This window comes from Ascaphus truei, chromosome 4, assembly GCF_040206685.1.
Source record: "Ascaphus truei isolate aAscTru1 chromosome 4, aAscTru1.hap1, whole genome shotgun sequence".
Lineage (NCBI taxonomy): Eukaryota > Metazoa > Chordata > Amphibia > Anura > Ascaphidae > Ascaphus > Ascaphus truei.
In genome coordinates this window covers 84,623,287-84,648,164 of record NC_134486.1, presented here as the reverse complement: position 1 = coordinate 84,648,164, position 24,878 = coordinate 84,623,287, and the positions used below count along the sequence as shown (strand labels likewise).

The 24,878-nt window shown below is 40.4% G+C and overlaps 1 protein-coding gene across 5 annotated transcripts in view; it reads left to right on the top strand.

Annotated features, from left to right (window-relative positions):
- Positions 1 to 24,878, top strand: part of AFTPH (aftiphilin) — a 54,480-nt gene that overhangs the window by 10,020 nt on the left and 19,582 nt on the right. For all 5 annotated transcript variants that reach the window (XR_012800936.1, XR_012800937.1, XM_075596121.1 and 2 more), the window contains exon 2: positions 9,113 to 10,978. Coding sequence is in view for 3 of the 5 variants with exons in the window: in XM_075596121.1 (XP_075452236.1) it covers positions 9,146 to 10,978 (1,833 nt within the window). In the remaining 2 variants the exon portion in view is untranslated. The remainder of the gene's footprint in view (positions 1 to 9,112; positions 10,979 to 24,878) is intronic.

Below are 24,878 nucleotides of genomic sequence, written 5' to 3'. Positions count from 1 at the left end.
GCAGGAGCTGAGATGTAACGCAGTTCAGCTCTGGAGACCCCCTGCTTCCCACCTATACAAAACAAACAAAACGCTAAGCGGAACAGCACGTTTTTTGAAAAATGTTTTGTTTCTGATAGTGCACTTTGCTTGCTAACTGTACATTGAAACACACTGCTATTGCTTATCTATACAACTCAAAATGCGTTCCATTTTATCCATGTTGCTGTACAACAAATAAAACCGGGGTTTCCTGATGGTGTTTGTTTAATACATTTCCTTACTATTTACTGCCGCAGTTTTTCTTCAACTCTTTTGTTACCAGAATGGGCTACAATGCATTGGTCTATTCTGGCCGCCGAGTTAGGCTGGGGCCATGGTACCGCACTTAGCGTGCGGACGCCTCTGCATGGTCTGAACAGACTGCCTTGGCGCGACAGGCCAGTCACGTGAGCGTTTCGCCCAATGAGGACGAACCCCCTCTTTGACGCCCATAAGAACGCCCCCCCTCCCCCCACGGCCCATCCACCATGGCTAGGGAAAGCACCCGCTTACCTCACAGCCTCCCCGCGAGCAAAGGCACCATGGCCCCAGCCTTAGTTTAATTATTTAGTGGGTTGAAGCTTAGTAACTGCCTCTCTCTAATATCTATACGCAAATCATTTTTTCAATGTTATCCTGTACCATGATCAAGTCGTGCAGTCCCACGTAGCTGCAAATGCTGGAGTTGCCATACAGTAAAAACACTCCTCTTTGTAACACTTGCCCTAACGTTTTTGGTGGTTGGCATGCTTGATTGATGTGCAAATGTAAGCGTGAAATCTTAACGGAAGAATACACACTGCTTTCGTTAAAGGGCTGAAACCACGCAGAAGTACATGCAAATGTACACCATTTTATATTTCAGAAATCGTGGAAAGGAAAAGTACATGAGGATTTCAGATGGAGAAAAGGGGGGAAGTAACATTAGTAATATTTTGTTTTTAAAGATGAGGTCTCAAGATTTTTTTTAAAACATTTTTCTTTGCACTTATTCTATCTTTGCTTAAAGGGCATCCCTGAGTCTTGTCAAAAACCTTCTGGGAATGGTATGTATTTAGGTTCCTCCAACAAAATTAACATTTTCTTTGAACTATTGTCTTTAAGGCAAATATTGGGGACCCTGAAAAGGACAATAAATGTTACTCAAGTGTTCAGTCCACCCCCTATGTGGGCCCTATTCAATATTCTGTGCAGATGCTTCGCCGTACTGGAGAAGAGATCGGCTCCATTCAAATGAATGGGACTACAAGCTTCTCCAACGCAGGAAAGCTGCTCCAGGGCATAATGAATAAGGCCTCAATCGTAGAGCCAGCAAGGATTAGAGAGAGAGGAGTGGCCACCAAAGTCACTTCAACAAACCCTGACACTAAAAGATGTGTATATATGTGTGTGTGTGTGTGTGTGTGTGTGTGTGTATATATATATATTTTTTATAGTAGGTGAAAGCGTTACTTTTTCACTTTGGTAGGAATCACTTTACTCAACCTAGGGAGATTTGGACAGCACTGGTTTAGCAGTCTCCGAAACACAGACAAACACGAGCTCGGGAAGAGAGGAGTCGGACAACAGGGCTGCTGCTTCCACACTTCAAAGTTTTATTCAGTTGTGCCCCGACATTTATGCAAAAAACTAAGGGCATATTAATACATAACATATCATGTTTAACAATGAGAAATAACAAGTTTCTGTAGAGGTTATGTATCTGTGTCTTTGGACAAAGCATTAGTAAATCATTACATCTTGCTTGTGTTTGGCCAGCAGTTTCTACTTCTACATTACAAAGAGAAATACAGGGAATGTTTCTCAAGAGCATGCAGCTGTATTGTTTATGACATTTTACTGCTCTTGTGCTATTGTATAAAAGACAAACTGAGAACAACAGAAGTAAATAAAGATTACAATTAGCATAGTGAGTTAATTCTCTCAGTACTGGAACAGCCCGTATAAGAAAGCTAAAGATAGCAGATTATATTCACTCTTTCAATCCCTGAGCTGACATATAATTTTAACCCCTTCAATTCCCTACTTTTGTTCTAAAAGAACCATTTGACCAAACCCATTTATTCTTCTGCTCACCACTCAGGAGAGGAAAAACTCCTGGGGGAGAAACCTCCAAGAGACCATGGGCGTGCAGAAACCTAGCTCTTACTAGGTATCTCGTGTAACGATTAGAGATGATTATATGGGTGGTCTGAGAGAACCGCAAAGGTTGGCATCTCTCCCTACCATGGTGGGTGACATATACATAAGGGTGGAGCCAGAAGCAGAGACAGTTTTCTTGGAGAAGATAGAGTTAATCACACACTTAGCCATTTGCACTAGTACATAAATAGTGAGTAATAAACCTGCGATTATCATAATTCCGTAAAGAATTTTCATTCCCAGTGTACCAAGCCAATTGCCAAAGGTCCAATCAAACCCTTGGGGATCTTGCCTTAATCGGGCCTGCACTTCTGCTAAATGTTCCATATCATGATGGATACTTTTAGATTGGTCTTCAGTAAAAGTGCAACATTGTGTTCCAACTAACTTACACACTCCACCTTGCGTTGCCAAAAGATAATCTAATGCCATACAATTTTGCAATACTGTTGCTCTAATTTGCTGCTGTTCGCTACTGAGCCTAAAAATAGCGTCTTTAGTGTCGTTAAAAGGGGCATCTATATTGACTACTAAAAGATCTAATTTTGCATATAGGTCATATACTCCCAGGAAAGGTATTAGACCTCCTGCAATTCTCTTGGCTGAGTCAGTTTTAATGGTTAACGCCCTCCGATTTCGTATTCTTCCCTCAGGTAGGGTGGACATTATTTGGAAAGCGGGCAAAATAAAACCTAAATAGCAGGTTTCTGTGTGGTCACATGGGATCAATTTTGTTGCCCATGTGCCACAGAGCCAAAAATACCCATAAGGAAGGTGTATTTTGGGGGGGGGCATACTTTATTTGCTCTCTCCTCTGGACTCCTATAGAAAGGAAAATAGCAGTCGTCATATATATTGCTGGGTCTAAACTTTGTACGGGTGGTTCCATTTCCAAAACACCTGCATGCTGTTTCGCGGACCCTATCTCTTGCAATCCATGCAAACAGATTGGAACTCTGATGGCCAAACCATTCATATACAGAAGAATGGTATGAACATGTATGAGTTATATTATTCCTGTTTACATATTGATTACAAAAATCAGTACAATCGTCTAGTTTTATTTCTACGGAGTCCCGGAGTATGTATATTTCACCTCTTTTCTGAACTGGTTGATTGTACCTTAACATAACAGGTGAGTGTTGACATACTTGGTGTAACACCTTCCCTTGGAAATTATGATAACATATAGCTCCTTCCTGTACTTTCTGACTAAGGTGTAACTTGGCTGGCTCTTTCTTATCTGGAGTAGAATGGTTTGCTGTAAAATTCCATGACAGTTTATCAGAAGTGAGCATCCTAAGCTCTTGATAACTAATTGGGATGGGCACATAAGGGTAAACAAAATTTAGACTGTGGCCCGTGTCCACAAATCCAACATGACTCATTTGGTCTAACCTCTTTATGCACCGCCATTGCTGTTTTGATATATATATTATCTTGTTCCCATGAGGTTGTATGTAACTCCCTTTTGTGTCGCTCAGAATATTCTGTACAATTGAACATACAACTGGTGGGTATAACATTTATATATTTGTATGTCTCCGTGTGTTGCATATAACAGGCAGTTAGTCCCGCAATTAGTCCCCAGATTATAGCTATTATAATAGATAACCACATGGTAAATATTAGGAGCTTGCCGACTGGTCCAGGATGGGTGGACCACGGGAACCAATTAATGCGGTCTTCACACGGCTTGCGTGTATCCATGCTGGGCTGTCTTCTGTCAAGATTGCAGTACGGGTGACGGCGATGATGGTGGTTGGTTTGCCGAAGGGAGGATCCAGCGTCTTGTTTTTGAACAGTTGCTTGACCAGGACCGTGTCACCTGGTTTGAAAGGGTGTGTTGGCGTACCTGTGGCACAAGGAAGAGACATAGATACATCACCATAGATGCCATTCAACTTGTCAACAAGGTGTATTACATATTCCTGTATTATACAATTCAGGTTCGCCCTTTGTTTTTGGTACCCCATGAGTCTTTTTCCATGGGGTAGGGAATGGCCTACCCATTAGCATTTCAAATGGGGAGAGCCTGGTGGTCTTATTAGGGGTCATCCGTATTTCCGCTAGTACAGCGGGCAGGTGATCTGGCCAATTATGGAAAGTCCCTCCGGTACCTTTCCTAATCTTATCTTTTATTGTGCGGTTAGTCCTTTCCACTTGGCCTGAGGATTGAGGATGATATGGAATGTGGAATTTCCAATCAATGCTTTGCATGTTACAGATATGCTGGGTAAGTTTTGCAGTAAAAGGGGTTCCCTGATCGCTATTGATTAGTTAAAGGGCATCCGAAACGAGAGATAATTTCTTTGCACAAAATCTTGGCTACCGTCTTGGCATCTTCCTTAGATGTAGGAAATCCCTCTACCCATTTAGAAAATTGATCCACAATAACCAGTAAGTACTGCAAACTTCCCTTAGCCTTGGGCATGTGTGTAAAATCTATCTGCAACTGTTGCATAGGGCCCTCAGGGGGTGGCAAATGTTTGTGTATTCCGTGAATGGTGCCTGTGGGGTTGTTCCTTGCACATGTGAGACATCGTGATAATTGTATTTCCACCAATACAGGTAAATCTTTTATAGCAAAACGAGATTGAATATTTTTACATGTCTGCTTTTTACCAATATGACCAAAACCGGGAAAATGGGGGCCGCCGTGCGCGGTATCCCCACCTTACCCTCCTTGTCTGACCATAGAGAATGTTCATCGATGGTCAGACCCTCCTTTTTCCAGAACCTGACATCATCCTCAGAGGCCAAAGCTTTTAAGGAGGAGATATCGGACTCATGAATCGGGGCGGTCATAACCAGCGAGACCTGCAGTAGGTGCAATCCACCCTAATTAACCACCCAATTTTCTTTTCTTAATATATACAGAATTGGAATCAGGGTGTCTCCAGAGCAGAACCGCACTCATTTCAGCTACAGGGATTCCTTGGTTCCCGAGATACTGGTGAATTTACCAGTATTACGTCTTGGTGTTTAAAAGGGGTTCTTAATGGCCATCCAATAAAAAGCCGCAACTGATGTTGCAGCTTCCTATTGGCCTGAGATTTGCCAGCAATTTGGTTTCCCCTGAGGGAGATTTACACCTGGTAGCTTCATGGTTCCATATCTAGGGAACCGGTGGATTCCTGCAGCTGAAAATAGTGGTTGGACATAGAGGGGGACTCCCAGTTCCAACCATGTTAACAAACATCAGCCCCCACCCCCCTCAAAATGTTGACTAAAAATAAAAAAGTTGGTGGAACTGCTTTAAACTTATTTAAGCATATGACACTTATTTTCATGTATTTTCAAATCTTCCATACCAAATATAGGCACTGTGTTACATTACAATTTACATTTTCTGAATCATTATTTTTAAGAACTTCAGTGTTTTAAAACAAACCATTGGGTCAAATTAATTCACAAAACAATACTTTTGATTTACCTACAGTAACTTGATTTATTGAATATAGAAAAAGCAGTATACATGACCAAAAATAAATTGACATTGATTTTCCACACCTTTTTCAAGACCACAAAAATCATTCTCTCAAATGCATATGGCAACCCGTATACATTTTAGTAAAAATACATACATTTGTAGTGGGAGCCATGAAGATGCATCATTTTTATAGCTGCACAATAATTGGTTGCAATAACTGCAAATAACCCATTTTTTTTATCAGCGTTTTCTTTTTCTCCCAAGCAATTCAAACTGCTTGCTCAGTTAAAGGCAGGTCAACAGCGCGGGTTGATGTAGAGGAGAATGACGGCTCTCACACTCTCTCTATAATTGGTACACAATGAAGTGACAGTATTAGGCCATTGTGTCATTCGAGTGTCCATCACCAGTTGATTGAAACAAGCACAGATATTGTAGTCTGCACTTGGTGAGGTCTGTATGAGATCCCATAGGGGAAAAACAAGGAGTGCTAGTTAAACGCAGGGCTTGTATTCTCCTTCCATGGAGGTTTGGTGAGCAACACATGCTGTTTCTGCAAATTAGTGTCCCTCATTGTGTGGATGGCAAGTTAACTGATGTTTTTTTTCATGTTTTCTTATTTTGGTAGCTAATATTTTTAGATTGTAGTATCATTTTTTTTAAACTGAGAAAACTCCAAATATTTGAAGTTCCGTCATTAAACCTAAAAAATAAATAAATGTGAAAGCAGCCAGTGTGTTAAATTTCAATCAGTGTATTTGATTTGTATCCATTGGTAATCCAAAACAGATCTGGGTCAAATTTATGTTTTCTCGAATAGTCCAACAACATATTGTTTTCTATGGAAACCGAGTTTTATATATATTTAGCATTGCTTTTGAAATAATGGTTATAAGGGCCTATAATAGAATAGGCAAATTAAGTGATTTTTAAATGTGCTAGTTCTTCGTTACTTGGTGTATTCTTTTAATTATTATTGGGTAAGAGCAGGTCTGCCAGTGTATGTAGTCTGGTTTGTTTGACGGCCTCGTAAGACGATAATGCAAGCCAAGCTTCAAATGCTTTGACCAAGTTATGTGTCCAGTACTTTACAATGAGTTCAGTACAGTTCAATTTATATGACTTATAAAGTGCTAGTTGTATTTTTCTTTTCTTTACAGCTATAGATTAAACTACATCGTTTTATTCAAGGCCTCAGGCTACCCAGCTAAAGAGATTAGTGGTTGGTTGCACGTAGAAAAACTACTAAAATGATTTACAATCTGCATGATGACACGTATCAGGAATTATTTAAGGAACTCAATATGTGCAGTTTGCAGGAGGCTCTCTCTCGCTCTCTCTCGCGAGTCGTAAGAGCGTTTTCAGGGTACAAGGTTGGCGGAGTAATGCGCTTAGCAGTATCAGAGGATATCACTCAATCTCCGTATACAACTTTTGGGGTATCCCATAACCCGGAACCCCGCTACATAGACGCATTCTGCAAAGACTTTCTCCGCCAAACCCACCCTGAAACTTCCAGCCTAGAAATCTCCCGATCCCAGCATCCCCGGAAAGGAAATAAAATCACATCATTCTTTAATGTCGCAAAATCAGTATACAGTTGCAGTAATAAATTTTTGACATCTGGGTCCCAGAGCTGACACTCTAAGACCCTAACACACGAGTCAGGGTTAATCAAGTGGGCCTGAACTTTATTAGAAGCCCAGTTAACCCCTTCACCGCCACAATCTTCGACTCGTAGCAGAATTAAAATAGTGTAGCCGGGGAACTTTTCCTCTGCAACATACATAGGACGGACTATACAGACTACACAAGACTGCTATGGTAAACGGAATAAGGGGAAACATTTAAAGCAATCGGCAATAATTCATATATACCAGATTGCTTCTACTGTAAATATATGTATGTGTTCATACAAACCATGTGTTTAATGGACCATTCTGCATAGAGGTTTTCCAGCTGGGGCCCGAGCAGAATATCAAGAAGGGCTTTGCCTCTTATACTGTGTGGTTTAAAACGATTAACGATTTCACGTGGAATCTGTATGGATATATGAACGTATACCCAGGACATGGTTGAAAACGAGAGGTGACTCTCAATGTATAACTTCCTGGTAAAATGTTTTATAAATAAATATTCAATTTTGCTGAAGCAGCAGACCATAAAATCTATCTTGTTGGATGTAACATCAACTATATAGCATCCTGTTCATCGCCCACTGTGGGAATGTGTATTATGAACTGTACACATAACCACACTATATTTAGATGGCAAAACCGTGATGCACGCAAATATCTGGGGGGTTTTCTTGACACACAAGATGTTGTGATCTTACAATAACCGCTAAATCAACACTAGATACATAGCTCGCTGTCAATGATAACAATTTAAAGACCACTGTATATAGAGAGAGGCTTTTCTATTTCACTTCTACTGACTGTTACCTCTTATGTGGTCACATCAAAAGATACATTCAACTAACAATTGATGGTGTAGCTATCTATATGTATTAACTAGGAGTATTTTCTTAAGTCTGCTACATGTACCAATACAAGATACTATCGTTGCACTGCTCTTGACAGCCTGCCCTACATTAAGATACAGTATATAGGAGATTCTGGACATACATGGTACTAACCAGTTTATTTGTTACAACATTAAGGTTAGATCATGAGATTTATATTAGGCACAATCTCATTACTTTAAACAAATTGAGGATTCTGCTACACAAGTATATAGCTGCACATACTGTCACATACTAGTTTGTTTAAAATAATTATATTTATATACACACTTATGTGGTATCATGTATCTGAGTTAAACATATTAAAGGAGTGTGCACCCTTCGATAATATCACTGTATATAGTTTACACTCTTTTTGATGTATGTTTCATTTCTATTTTAAAATGTCAATTAAAGTTTGATTTTTTAGATTACATTATTACTAGTTGTGCACCATAAAGGGACTTTCTTCCCTGGGTACACTTGTGCACGCTTTCCTCCATAAATATAATAACTTTATTTCTCACAGTGCTTTTCTTCCAATGGGACGCAAAGCGCTTTACAATTACAGCATAGTGCGCTGTAAGCAGCATTGTACATAGGATTCTTTTGCAGGCACGAGTCCCTGTCCTGTAGAATTTACAATTTGTTTTTGGTGCCTGAGGCACAGTAAGATATTGACTTGCCCAAGGTCACAAGGAACTGACACTGTGAATTGAACCAGGTTTACCTGATTCAAACTCTGTATCATTATATAGAGTCCGTGTCTTTGATCACTGAGCCACTCCTTCTCTATGTTATAGATGTCGTTTTATTTTTATTTTTGTGCAAAGTAGATAATGGTGTGTGTGTGGGGGGAAAGAGGCAATTGTAATGCATGTAACATTGAACATACGAATAGTTTCAATACTGAAGTGTCCTGTAACCTGTTCATTGAATCTATATCCAGTAGTCTTTGTTATATATTGTACCTTGAAGTCTTATGCCTTTCTCTCTCTTACTTTGTTTTATAGGTGTAAGCTGGCTTCTACAACAAAGGTCAAAGTATGGAGCCTGATGTGGTTCGAATGTATTCTTCATCCCCTCCCCCTCTTGACAGTGTTGCAGACGATGATGAAGATGATGAGTTTGGAGAATTTGGGGGATTCTCCGGAGTCAGTAACTCTGGAATAGGTTTTGATGGAGTTAAATATCCTAATTCCCGAGATGATTTTATCCCTTCAAAACACTTTATGCCAATTCACGAGTACTCTGACAATGTAAATAACTTTACTAGCCTTACCTCTATTAAAGACAAAGAGAACTTCTCAGAGCTTCCCACTAAGAAGGGGCCCTCCAGTGTGTTAGAGACAAACACCAGCAATGAAACAATTCAGTTTGTTAATGCTGCTGCACTTGATAATAAAGGGAACTCAGGAGAGAAAGTGAAAAAGACAGAAATATATGTAAAATCAGAAGGCAGTGTCACTTGTGTCGACAGTACAGAATTAAATAGAAGCAAGGACCAAGCAGTTGGTACGTGTAATGGTGAGAAGGTGCACTGTCTGGAGAATCTTACAAATGGGTTCGCAGTGGTCGATTCTGTAAACCCTCAGGGAATAGAAGATCTGGACAGCATCAGCGATTCAAAGGGATTTAAAACGATCAGCATTCACTCTGCAGAGTTAAACATAGACTTTACACCCAGTCCTGGTAAGGACTTTGCAGACTTTGCTACAGTTTCAACAACAGACACTGCAATCTTAGAGGACACAGAACTGAAAGCACATGAGCGTTTGTATGAAGGACAGACTAGAAGTATTAGGGGTAACAATGAATTAAATGGAATTGATGAGATCAATTCTACAAAGCAAGTATTTGTTGACCTAGTACCTGAGAATAGCGATGGGCCTAATGACCTGCCTGTTAGAAATTGCTCTTCAGAAACAAATGTAGTGGTAATTGACAGTGTTGAGGATTATAAGGCTGCGTCTACATCAGAGTTTGATATTTCTGCCTGTGTTACCATGCAATCAGACATCTGGGCTTCAGTAGACACTGATGGAACCATTGGAGAGCTTACAGAGCGTGTGCATTCTGGTGAAACAAATGAGGAAGAAACATCACAAACAATTGATGAAATTGGTTGTTCTACAAATGATAAATGTTTCAAAACATTGGCAGGCACTAAAAATATTAAGCATAGTTCAAACGGGGAAACTGATTATACCAACAATGCTTTTGATGGTTCATCTTCTGTAATGAAGAACAGCTCAGGCGAGTATGTGTCTCCCGATCACCGCCCCAATGAGTTTGGAGATCTTGATGCTAGTGAAGATCCACCTCTGACAAACCATAATGAGTCAAATAATATATTCAAAGAGCCGTTGGAACAGAATGCAAATATTAATGAATTAAGTGATGATTTTGGTGATTTTAAGGATACAAACATTGCCTCTTTCAAAGAGGAAATAAAACAAACTTCAAATGAAAGACTGAAGTTTCAAGGATTTGGTGACAAATATTCGGAGGTGGGGCCTTGTGAAGAACCGGAAGAATTTAACGAGTTTGAAGACTTTAGTTCCTTGCCACAATTCGATGAATCCAGCACTTTTCAAGACACTGATGATTTTGCAGACTTCAGTTCAGCTGGTCTTGTTAACCAGGCTTCAGACTGGAAGGCCTTTGAGGATAGCCAGGTAGAGGGTTCCACGTGGGCTGCATTTGTAGATGAGAAGACTGCCAACTCTCTCCCAGACTCCGAGGCTTGGCAGTCACATAGGACAGATGTGCCTCCTACCTCTGGTGACCAAATCATAAACACAGACAGTGTTGCTTTGCCTGCATTTCATGAATCTGAATCTGCTCTTGTTTCTGAAGAATCAACATATGCCTTTCAGGTAATACACCATTTTCCTCCCCCCTTCTTGTGCTGTACAGTACATGTGTAGAGGTCCAAGTGGCTTAAGATTGATTATTTTTGACTGTAACCACTGTACTTGTATTTATTTTAATCTTCCATGTTTTGCATTTTGATTCTGTATAAAAGAAAAATCCCAGAACACCCAAATAAGAAGAGGATCCGGTAAAAATATGGGAGCACTGTAGGCGTGATAAATATACCCCCAAAAAAAAACAATTATTGTAAAAAACATAAAGGAGGTGGTAAATAATCTGAACAAAGCTTTCAAGATACCACTTCTACATAATCATAATCTCCTAATTAATACATAAATAACGTGCAAACAGCAGCAACATCCTATACAGGGTACAATGAATAACTGCGATAAACATGCCACTCACACATTTGCATACATTTAAGGGGCCCAGTGATCTTGCATTCTTGAACTTATCCAAGTTAAACCAGAGAGAAATATATTGCCCCAGGGAGAGAATCAAAATGTACTGCAGACCATAAGGCATACTAACAAAAACAAGAAAGCAAGACCTGTTGTCAACTGCAATCATATTGCCAAAAGGCACTCTAAAGTTTAAGAACAAGTAGTGTCAAACATTACAGTACATATTGTATGTATGTACTGTATGTCTATAGTGTAATGCTTGCAGTAGCAGCAGGGTGAGGTTTATCATAACGCAAAGCCTGTTTTGCTATTGCTTTCTCAGCAGTTGATACCAACTTGATTTACGTATTTGAATCAAAAGCTTTGCAGAATCTGTGCCCTTATTTTTCTTCTTGGCTTATTAAGGTCATCCTCTGGGTACTTATTAACTGGAGCCGTCTGTATTTTCCAAAGGCAAAGAATCATATTTTATTTTAAATTGGGGACACTTGAAGGTGCAATCCCTTTTGAACCAAAATGAAGTAATGCCATGGACATGATTTTAGGGATAAATCTGGGTGATTTTGATGCTTGGTTTTAATTTATTTTAAATCTGACACAAGTGTTTAATTTTTTTTCTGTATGATGCACTGCTTTTGGAAACAGTAGGCAAGTGTTTTGAATCGCATAAGTGTCCTTTCCTGTTTCTCTTGGTTCTCAGACACTGACTGGATCAAGGATTGTGTAAACTCTTCATATACAACATGGAATGTTCTTTTTAGTGTCTCCAGTACAAAAATACACATCAAAGAAGCAGAAACTGAGACTTGCTGTTGTACACTATTTGCTTCAATGATCATTACATTTGTTTTACGATGCTAATCACTATTTTAATTTGTTTAGAAAAGGTTCTTTGTATATGAGCTAAGTGCCACTGCCCGTTTAAAGGTCATTTCATACATAAAAGATTGGTCCCCAATAATTCCCCTTTTACACTGCGTAGTCAAACTTCTAAGGCGTGTAATATAGTGCGTGCGTCAATTAGAATTGGCTGTGTCCAGGCCTGACGTTCTATACTTCAGCCGCGAGCACGGCAGTGAGGGTTGAGCCGGCAGATTGGAGGAAGGAAAGGAAGGGGGAAAAAAAGGAAAAGACAGTGGCGCTCCCTCAAATGAATCTTTTTAGAGCCCCCTAAGGTGGCGTGAATTGAAGAAAGATGCAGGGCTCAGAGTGGCAGAAGGTACTACTGGCCCTGGTGGTACTGCAGCTCAATCAAAATAGGATCAACGCCTGATCCTTGGTATGTTAGCGAAAAGAGTGGAGATGAGCGCATGTGAAGAGCATAAATAAATGAACAATAGGTGGGGGATGATAATACTATAGATACTCACACGGGCATATGTGGGCAGGATCCCTCAGCGTTGTCTTTGATGTTCTTGATCTGGTCACGAAGTGAAGTCATCTACTGAAGTGGTTGTTGTCTTGTGTTGATCGCTTGTTGATAGTCTCTAATAGCCGTATGTTCTGGCTCATATGAGCCGTGGTGAACACACAAGAGACACAAACAGAAGTGATCAAAAGGTGAGTGGACACATGCGATTCCAACACACTGGGGTGTCAGAGAGAATGAAATAAATAAATAGATACACTCACACGGGCTTGTGAGAGTGATGACAGTTAGGGCAACTGTTTGCAGCGTGTGGTCCACTGTGGATGGTGCCTTTTGTCTGTAGTCTGGGTGTCTTGCAGTAGACCACAGGAAACGGACACACACATATATAGAAATACAAAATAAATGGAGGGATGGAGATTGTGGCTACATTTTGAAGTGTAAATAGAATAAAATAGACTCACACGGGCTTGTGTGAGCTGAGGTGATGAGGGCAGGGGTTAACAGCGTGAGATCCGCTGTAATTGCTGTATCTGCAGTCAATAAATAATGCAGTCTCCGTGGCTGGAACCAGTTCTGGTGGCAGTGAGTCCCTTTATCCGCGTCCGGTGCGGGGCTGTTTCCCAGAGGCTGGAAGCGGCTACGGGAGTAGTGAGAGTACAAGAGGGCTCCACGCTATGCCTCGAAAGACGCGTTTCGGAAAGTCAATTTCCTTCGTCAGGTTCAGGTCATAGCGTGGATGATGTGGAGCTTTAAATACATTTCTACTGCTGGGCAACTTGGCTGTGGCTCATTGGGAACGTTGATTTCTTCTTGCGCTGATTCTATGACGCTGGTCGTCGGCGCCATGTTGTGCGCATGCGTGGGGCGGCGTTGGATACCATATTCATGAGAGGCTTCTGCGCATGCGTTGAATACTGTGACGTCAGTTGAGATGACGTCCTGGTCTGAGGCATACTGGTGTCGTGCGCCACTAGGTGCAAGATATAAATGCAAATGGGCAGCGGGATAGTATTGCAAGAATGTCTGTGGCCAGATATTGTACATAATAAATGAATGAGTGTAACTAAACATTTTCAAACCAAACACAACAGTGATGTGACAGGCCTGACGTACCGCGCTATCGAGCAGGTACCCCCGTGCTGGCGAGGTGGAGACAGGCTTTTAAAACTTTCCCGTAAAGAAACATACTGGATATACAAACTTAAAACATTGGCCCCAGGAGGTCTTAATGCAGACATTAGCATCAACATTTTGCCTTGTTATCCCATTGCCCATTCGCACTCCCCCCCCCCCCCCCCCCCTCTTTTTTAATTAAAGCCTTTTAATCATTCCTTTATTATGTACAATATCTGGCCACAGACATTCTTGCAATACTATCCCGCTGCCCATTTGCATTTATATCTTGCACCTAGTGGCGCACGACACCAGTATGCCTCAGACCAGGACGTCATCTCAACTGACGTCGCAGTATTCAACGCATGTGCAGAAGCCTCCCATGAATATGGTATCCAACGCCGCCCCACGCATGCGCACAACATGGCACCGACGACGAGCATCATAGAATCAGCGCAAGAAGAAATCAACGTTCCCAATGAGCCACAGCTAAGTTGCCCAGCAGTAGAAATGTATTTAAAGCTCCACATCATCCACGCTATGACCTGAACCTGACGAAGGAAATTGACTTTCCGAAACGCGTCTTTCGAGGCATAGCGTGGAGCCCTCCTGTACTGTCACTACTCCCGTAGCCGCTTCCAGCCTCTGGGAAACAGCCCCGCACCGGACGCGGATAAAGGGACTCACTGCCACCAGAACTGGTTCCAGCCACGGAGACTGCATTATTTATTGACTGCAGATACAGCAATTACAGCGGATCTCACGCTGTTAACCCCTGCCCTCATCACCTCAGCTCACACAAGCCCGTGTGAGTCTATTTTATTATATTATATTTACACTTCAAAATGTAGCCACAATCTCCATCCCTCCATTTATTTTGGATTTCTATATATATATATATATATGTGTGTGTGTCCGTTCCCTGTGGTCTACTGCAAGACACCCAGACTACAGACAAAAGGCACCATCCACAGTTGACCACACGCTGCAAACAGTTGCCCTAACTGTCATCACTCTCACAAGCCCGTGTGAGTGTATCTATTTATTTATTTCATTCTCTCTGACACCCCAGTGTATTGGAATCGCATGTGTCCACTCACCTTTTGATCCCTTCTGTGTGTGTCTCTTGCGTGTTCACCACGGCTCATATGAGCCAGAACATACGGCTATTAGAGACTATCAACAAGCGATCAACACAAGACAACAACCACTTCAGTAGATGACTTCACTTCGTGACCAGATCAAGAACATCAAAGACAACGCTGAGGGATCCTGCCCACATATGCCCGTGTGAGATTGGAGGAAAGACCTGAAAAGTACCTTTTCGCGCTGCTGCCGTTGCACGTCACTCTTTAGCCAATCAGTGAGGCTGCAATACAGATTGAGAAAAACTAGCTGAATTGCGCATAGGTTCGCTTCCTTGTTTCCATTAAAATGACAACTATTTGAATAGTTTTAAAAACCACAATACACATAAAATGTTATATATATATATATATATATATATATATATATATATATATATATATATATATATATATATATATATATATATATATACACAACAAAGAAAAAAGCTGCGCCTCTAAGGAACATATACAATGAATATATATATATATATATATATATATATATATATATATATATATATATATATATATATATATATATATATATGCTATGACAATATGATGTAAATATAGATAGATACCTTAATTATATAAGCAATATATACACATATGTAGTAATGTGGACCTATAATAATATCAGGCCCACAAAAACATGAACAATATTATATAAAAAAAATGCAAAAAAGGATAAACCAGTCCTCAAATAGTCCAATGAATGGTATAGGTGCTGGTATGCAGGGTCTCCGGCAGCTCTCAATATGGACCAACCACGTCCACAAGATATCTAAAAAGAAAAAAAGAGGAGAGAGCGCACGCCCATAGCGTATAAAAGTTTTAATGAGGGGGAAGGGGGAGAGAGGGGGGTAAAAAATGCACTTACAAAAATGCAATAAAATCAAGCATATGTGATATATATAATCACCACCATCCGGTTTTTCTGTAGACTCTTGGGGCAGTCCCAGGCTCCGTTGGTAAGGGAGCAACGTCACAGCAGATTCCCAGGGCTGGTAACACCATCCGGTCAAACTGCAGACTTTTGGGGCCGTCCCAGGCTCCGTTGGCAATGGAGCACAGTCCCAGCAAATTCACAAGCCAGGTGTGCTGTATAATAGTCCAAGAAAGAGGTCCCGTAATAGTGGTGCCTATAGCACTCGCGCCTGGATCAATACGCTCCAGCGCTTAGTGTAGACTCCAATGTCTGTGCGTCTGACGTCACGACGCTCCCTGACGCGTTTCGTCAGTCACGGCTAACTTTCTCAAAGGGATATCATGAGAGGGGGAGGTCCGGTATTATATATGCAACCTCATGATGGTAATTAAAAGAAGTCCCCTCCCCTACTCAGCTGCAATCGTTTTTTGTGCTGCTACACACTTATACACACACATTTACATGTAATACAGATAATTAACCCTAAAAAGATTGGAGGAGATAGTTGGAGTAAAAGCAAGATTTACACTCTGAATACCAGTCTAAATCCCAATTCATTTTAGATGAATGGCACATATTGTACAAAAATACATATATATACCAGATCACTATATAAAAACCATAAATGTATACTATATGTATATTACCCATAGACTGGTATAACATTGTTCATAAGGACAGAAAAAAAACGAAAAAAATCCTAAAGGGATCAAACCAAAATAAAAATAAAAGCATTCAGCCTGCATGTGGATCAAGACCTCGTTATCCCATATATACACTTATATACTATTGGCTATGTTGTGATTACCCACAGGGTGCATCAGTTAATTAATACTTGAGCACACCTAGTATATAGAGAGGAATGACTCACATACAGGCTAATACTATATACAATTACTGAAAAACAAGAGATCACATAACATCATATACAATATAGATAAAATGCAATAGTGTGTACATATACAAACACACACAGTCAAGTGCAAATATTACCCTTAGCGGGTGTATGAATAATTTAAAATTGAATATAGACAATATCTCATGTGATCCTAATAGGAAAAAACTGATCAGATTGGGGATATTTTGAAACATCAGTCTGGAGTCTGTATGCCACAAACAAGGCTAGGACCTGGGGAACTATTTTATTGTGAGTGCATATTTTAATTAATTGTATTGTTAAGTTATATGGAAAAAAGTGTATGTATATAAAATATATAAAGAGGTGTGTATATAAAAAAAAATATATATATATAATGTATGTATAAAAGAAAACTTTACCCTTTATCTCATTCGCCAATATTTACTACCCAGGCCCTAAATGGCCAAACTAAAGTGAGTGCCTATTCAAGTGAATGTTAATTTTAATTTATATGAAGGCTGTACAATAATTATAATAGTGTATGTGAGGATTAATGCCTAATACCGTCTATTAAACCCTGTGATAATCTTATTTTTAATTAAACCACATAAATGTGCAAATATAAATATTCATAAATACATCCATTATTCAGACGGGGGGAAAGGATGGTGGGGGGGGTGGGGAGGGGGGGATTCACCTTTCCCCCCCCCCCTCCCCACCCCCCCCCCACCCCCTTCCCATCCTTTCCCCCCGTCTGAATAATGGATGTATTTATGAATATTTATATTTGCACATTTATGTGGTTTAATTAAAAATAAGATTATCACAGGGTTTAATAGACGGTATTAGGCATTAATCCTCACATACACTATTATAATTATTGTACAGCCTTCATATAAATTAACATTCACTTGAATAGGCACTCACTTTAGTTTAGCCATTTAGGGCCTGGGTAGTAAATATTGGCGAATGAGATAAAGGGTAAAGTTTTCTTCTATACATACATTATATATATATTTTTTTTTTTTATATATATACACACACCTCTTTATATATTTTATATACATACACTTTTTTCCATATAACTTAACAATACAATTAATTAAAATATGCACTCACAATAAAATAGTTCCCCAGGTCCTAGCCTTGTTTGTGGCATACAGACTCCAGACTGATGTTTCAAAATATCCCCAATCTGATCAGTTTTTTCCTATTAGGATCACATGAGATATTGTCTATATTCAATTTTAAATTATTCATACACCCGCTAAGGGTAATATTTGCACTTGACTGTGTGTGTTTGTATATGTACACACTATTGCATTTTATCTATATTGTATATGATGTTATGTGATCTCTTGTTTTTCAGTAATTTTATATAGTATTAGCCTGTATGTGAGTCATTCCTCTCTATATACAGGTGTGCTCAAGTATTAATTAACTGATGCACCCTGTGGGTAATCACAACATATCCCATATATACACTTATATACTATTGGCTAACGAGGTCTTGATCCACATGCAGGCTGAATGCTTTTATTTTGGTTTGATCCCTTTAGGATTTTTTTCGGTTTTTTTCTGTCCTTATGAACAATGTTATACCAGTCTATGGGTAATATACATATAGTATACATTTATGGTTTTTATATAGTGATCTGGTATATATATGTATTTTTGTACAATATGTGCCATTCATCTAAAATGAATTGGGATTTAGACTGGTATTCAGAGTGTAAATCTTGCTTTTACTCCAACTATCTCCTCCAATCTTTTTAGGGTTAATTATCTGTATTACATGTAAATGTGTGTGTATAAGTGTGTAGCAGCACAAAAAACGATTGCAGCTGAGTAGGGGAGGGGACTTCTTTTAATTACCATCATGAGGTTGCATATATAATACCGGACCTCCCCCTCTCATGATATCCCTTTGAGAAAGTTAGCCGTGACTGACGAAACGCGTCAGGGAGCGTCGTGACGTCAGACGCACAGACATTGGAGTCTACACTAAGCGCTGGAGCGTATTGATCCAGGCGCGAGTGCTATAGGCACCACTATTACGGGACCTCTTTCTTGGACTATTGTACAGCACACCTGGCTTGTGAATTTGCTGGGACTGTGCTCCATTGCCAACGGAGCCTGGGACGGCCCCAAAAGTCTGCAGTTTGACCGGATGGTGTTACCAGCCCTGGGAATCTGCTGTGACGTTGCTCCCTTACCAACGGAGCCTGGGACTGCCCCAAGAGTCTACAGAAAAACCGGATGGTGGTGATTATATATATCACATATGCTTGATTTTATTGCATTTTTGTAAGTGCATTTTTTACCCCCCTCTCTCCCCCTTCCCCCTCATTAAAACTTTTATACGCTATGGGCGTGCGCTCTCTCCTCTTTTTTTCTTTTTAGATATATATATATATATATATACACACACACACACACACGAAACGCGCGTGCCACGTGCATGCGCAACGCCGGGCACCCGTGCCTACTATATAACAAGCCTTAATTGTTCGGGAAAAGCATATACATGACATGCCCATATTTTTGTATGTTCCTTAAACGCCCTTTTCAGCAGTCTGGGTCACATGGAGCACCAGTCAATAGAAAATAATAAATATATATATAATTTTTTTTTTTTTTTTTTTTTACTCGCCACTCAATTTGCAGTTACATGCCTGACACCCTTTCTTTTTCTTTTGTGCGTTGTTGTTGTTTTCCCTTACTCCTCCCCTTTTTTTGGTTCTATTTTTATTTAATTAAAGGGTAACAATTAAAAGTGTTTTTTACAATTGTATCTATAATATCACGAGGAATACTTCCGTTTCTGTTTTCACAAACCCTTTTCTCCAAATGCCTCGTGCTTTTATTCCTAGGAGGCACCCTTATTGCAAAAATATAAAAACTGAAAATAAAAGATATAGTCTTGTATATTTTTAATAAATGGTCTGAGAACCTTGTTTATATGGGCAAGTGCACTTATCTCATGGATAAAGTTATCTGTCATAACCTGAGTCCTGCTGCTTTTGCAAACTTAATAATAGCTATTTGAATTGTGCTATATAGCAGACTGATTTAATCAATCACCTCTTGCTTAGAACTATGCCGTAACATTTTCGGCTGCCTTCCGCCTGTACCTTCACATTAGCTGTCCTGTCCTAGTCTGTGCTAGATAGATGAGTTTCCCGTCCCTTGCTGCTTTTGCTTCATCACCAAAATGATTCTGTTTCACATACGTCTCTCCCTATACTCACCCCACGGTCACTTGTTTTTCAAACTGGTTTCGAGCTCCCATAAGTATTCACCTGTGTAAAGTATTTTCAATCATTTCAGTCCGTCTTTGGATTGCAACATATGTAATCATTTTGGAAGATCAGGTATTGCACAATGTCAGAGTAAAGTTTAATATAAAAATGTCCCCGTTAAACCTCGGCAAATTAACTCTCAGGGTCCCTGTATCTGCTGGTGCCTCTGGGAGGCATAGCAGGAAACACTGCACATAGAGGTGCTTGGGGCGTCTGTAAATGATTTCACCTCTTACCTACTAAAACCTTCATAATTCGCTTTTTTCCCCTCCAGGCCGCTGTTTTGTTTTGGGTGGTACCGATGTAGCCTCATGGTTGGTCTCGCTGCCCTCACGAAATTCGACACAGGCACGTTTCTTATCCTGTGTGCTCGCGGAGTCCCGGTATAGAGACTAATGGCCCCTCAGGATTGACACAGTGGGCATCCCTGCTTGTGAATGGGACTCCCAATATGTGAATCCTACCGGACTGCATCAGTCTGTAAGAGGCACGCATTGAGAGTAGACAGTCACTCTCCTTGCGCGTCTCTAACAGGCGATGGCGCGGCTTTTATTTTAATAGCACCGTTTTGGAGCAGTGGGTCTCTGGAGATGAACCGCATAAATATCAGCCTCGGGGACCCTCTGCTTCCTGAGTTACAGGCCGCAGTATGGGGTGCCGGTCTCTCCGCCATGTTTAAATGTCCTGGTCACATGACCGGGACATTTATACATGGCGGCGATACCGGCACCTCATACCATGGCTTGTAACTCAGGAAGCAGGGTGTCCGCGGCGCTGAAATTATTTATGCGGTTCTGCTCCGGAGACCCCCTGCTTCAATACTGTTATTAAAATAAAAGCAGCTTCACTACCATAGCAGCTATGTGTTGAACCAGAGTACCTGGTTTATTGAGGGTAGAGGAGTGGGTGAAGGGGTTAGTTGCCCCAGGGTGTGTGAAATGGCCACAATATGGGCATGGATTGCCACTGGCAATGAATGGGCAAACTAAAAATTAAAAACAACCACTAAATAAAGTACATTTTTTTTTTTTAAATGTTAAAATACATTTGCCAATAAACACCTGGATTGTCACAGTGGTATGCCATCCCCACAGTGAGCATGAATTGCCACTATGGCAATGAATGGGCAAATTAAAACATTTGCCAAAAAACACATTGATAGTAAATGTGTTTTTTTATACTCTCTCAAAGGGGCATAGATAAACACATTGCCAATCAATGGGCATCCTAAAAAAACAAACACAATCTAATCAATGTGTTTTACCTTTGCCATGATGAACATTTCATACTTCTCATCCAACAGCGGCACCAACTCTTGACCCACGATGTAAGGATCCTCATCAGCATGATGCGAAGAAGTCATGATCCTCAGTTGCTTGAAGAGAAGTCTCCGGTGAGTAGTTCTTTCTTTTTCTTCTTTCTTCTCCAATAGTTCAAGGAGATGTTGATCTGATGGCTTCTTGGGGTCAAATGAGATGTGACAGGCCTTTATATAAGGCCTGTGACGTCACATTTGACTGACATGGTACATCATCAATCTGATTGGTGTGATGGCTTCCAAATCAACATTTACTAGACCTGTTAGCGAAGAAAGAAAAGAGAGAAGAACTACTCACCAGAGACTTCTTTTCAAGCAACTGAGGATCATGGACTTCTTTGCATCATGCTAATGAGGATCATTGTGTCATGAGGCAAGAGTTGATGCCGCTGTTGGATGAAAAGGAAGAATGTTCATCCCGGCGAAGGTAAGAAACACATTGATTATATTTTATTTGATTGTGTATTTTGTTATTTTTTAGGTTGCCCATTGACTGGCAATGTGTTTATCTATGCCCCTTTGACAGTACAGATAACCACATTTGCCAAAAAAACGCATTAATAGTCAATGTTTTAGCTTGCCCATTCATTGCCATAGTGGCAATCGGGCATGGTTTATGACCATGACAATCAATGGGTTTATTGGCAAATATTTTATTATTTAGTTGTTCTTCATTTCAACTTGCCCATTTGTTGCTATTGTGGCAATTCATGCTCATATTGTGGTCCTGTTTTACCAATGTGACACGGGTAGAGAGTGTGGGGGCATTTGCCCCGGAGGAGGGTGGTTAGGCCTCCCGGGTGGGTGGGGGGATTAACCTTTAATTACCGTATCGGTTAATAACGACTATGGTGATTTTAAGGGGTTACAGTCCAGTAGTTAGTTTTTTTTATTTTACTGTCGGTGCCCACTGAAGATGAGGAGGACGAGGATGGCCTTCATCCTGGCAGGGATAAGTACAACTTTAATTTACTATATGCTGGCTCGGTAGTGTTTTATTTTTAATGGGCAAATGCGCTATTATCCAGATCTTGACAATAGGGATTTTACCCATTACAGTACTGTCTGTATTGGGGGTGGATAGTAGGGTGCCCATTCATTGCCATTGGGGTTATCTTTTGCTCCCATTGAGGGCATAGGTAACCACACTGGCAATCAATGAGCGTATTGGTGTCTGTGTTGTATTTTAATGTTTACTTGAGGTAGAGGGGGTGGGTGAAGGGGGTAGTTGACCCGGAGTAGGTGGTTAGGCCTCTGGGGTGGGGAGGGTTAACCCCTTCTTTACCTCTGCGGTTACTACTGCTAAGGTAATGAAGGAGTTAAAAACACCCACCCTGGAGCAATCATCCCCATTACACCACCCCCCCAATAAACTAGGTACTCTTGTTTAACCCCCTTCATTACCGTAGCGGCTAGCCGGGGCCTGTAACTCCGAAGCAGGGGTTCCCCGAGGCTGAAATTAATATGGTTCAGCTCTGGAGACCCCCTGCTTCAATACTGTTATTAAAATAAAAAAACGCGTGATTGCATGTTAGAGGTGCGCAGGGAGTGTGATTGAGTCTGTCTACTCTCAATGCGCATCTCTTACAGACTGATGCAGCCCGGTAAGTTCCACACAGCGCGAGTCCCATTCAGAAGCAGGGACGTCCTCTGTGTTAATCCTGATGGGCCTTTACCCCTTGTCAAGCACTATACTGCGGACGCTCAACTCTTGGCACGCTGTGCACCAGTACATGTGCTGTGGCAGCTGATGGATACAAGTTGCTGCATCTGTATGTGTGTTTTATAGAGTTCATTGCATGTGCACTGCAAGAGTTTTGGACATTTTAATATGTTGCTTTCTTGGAGGTATAGGTACAAAAGGATGAGGGAGCAGTTGACTTCAGCACTGGCAATGAGTACATCAAAGCCCATACATTTTGTAGCAGATGCAATAGCAGGTACAATGTAGATCTTAACACGAAAAGTAGAGAAGGGACTAATTGCGCAGAATCTAAAACTTTTAATAGTACAACACGCAAACAGACGCCCCTGAATGAACACTTACAGACGTTATGTCATTCAGGACATATAGCAGTTTCTTTACGGAGGCAGTTCCTCCCTTCTCGGACACTGGGCTCGGGTGTATGTGGTAGCTTGCTCACTTGCATGTGTTCCCTCCGTATGCGGCCACCCAGAAACAGTCAGCATTTCAGCAAAGTTCCCACGTCATGTCTCCCGATCCGGTCAGTCTCTCTATCCTGTGCTTCACTCTTGGTGGAAATTGTGCTGCAAGCTGACTGTTTCCGGGCGGACACATACAGAGGGAACACATGCAAGTGATTTTTAATATTATTAAAAGTTTAAGATACTGCGCAATTAGTCCCTTCTCTCTTTTTCCTGTTAAGATCTACATTATATCTGCTACAAACTTTATGGGCTTTGATGTACTTATTGCCAGTGCTGAAGTTGACTGCTCCCTCATCCTTTTGTGCTAATACCTACTGGATAATCTGGCTGTTTTTTCTTCTGAAGGTTGATTAGTTGACAATTTATTTTATTCATTTTATCTGTGTTATTTAACATAGTTTTCATTTGCATTATGTCACTGTTTGTTTTCACCACTGGGTGGGGCTGTTGCATTAATGTATTTAGAGGTGTCTCTTTTTTTTGTTTCGCTTTCTTGGAGGCACCAGGTGAAGCTCAGCATATTAATTTCCCACTGTGCAACATTTTTCTGTAGTTTAATACATCTGTATTTTTATATTTATCTGTTTACCTATTCATTACCTCCTTGTTAACCCTGCTTGACTAATGTTTTTGTTGTTGACCATCACCAACGATACTTTGAAAGTGTGTAATAACTGGTGAACAAAAGAAATAGTGCATGAATTTAGTAATCGCTTGAAGCAATTTACAGCACCTCTGTGTATTGCCGTCTCCTCTTTAGTGAAATGGGATAAAGTATCATATATCCAATTACAGCACAGAAAGTCAGCCATTCCCATGTAGCTCTAATATTAGTTCATGTTCTCTACAGAAAAACATGCAGTATGCATTTAATTTGTGCCAATTAACTTGATCACGTGATCAGCAAACACCATGTGTAATTCTTGTAGTTGTTGGCTCTTCAGTTGCCTATGTTTTAAAACACTGCAAGTAGCTGAAGATAAGGTTAGAACAACTATAAATGCATAAAAAAACAGATTCTAAGTGTCTCCATTTATGACCAACGCAAAGTATTTTCTACTAACTAATTTGTAACTCGGCCCTAATCTCTGCAACTTTTGAACTCCCTGCAGCATTCTTTTCACGGAAGCAATGAACTATCCCCCTCCAAAGCAAATTTTCGAGAAACTACGTGTTTTCACTTTTAAACTCACTAATGGCTAATGCTGCATATCTTTTTATTTGTGTGTGCAAAAGTTGGAGTTGACAGGAAAGCAATTCAATGAAATCTAAATGAGGATACTGTATGTAAATTGCCTTTGATCTTT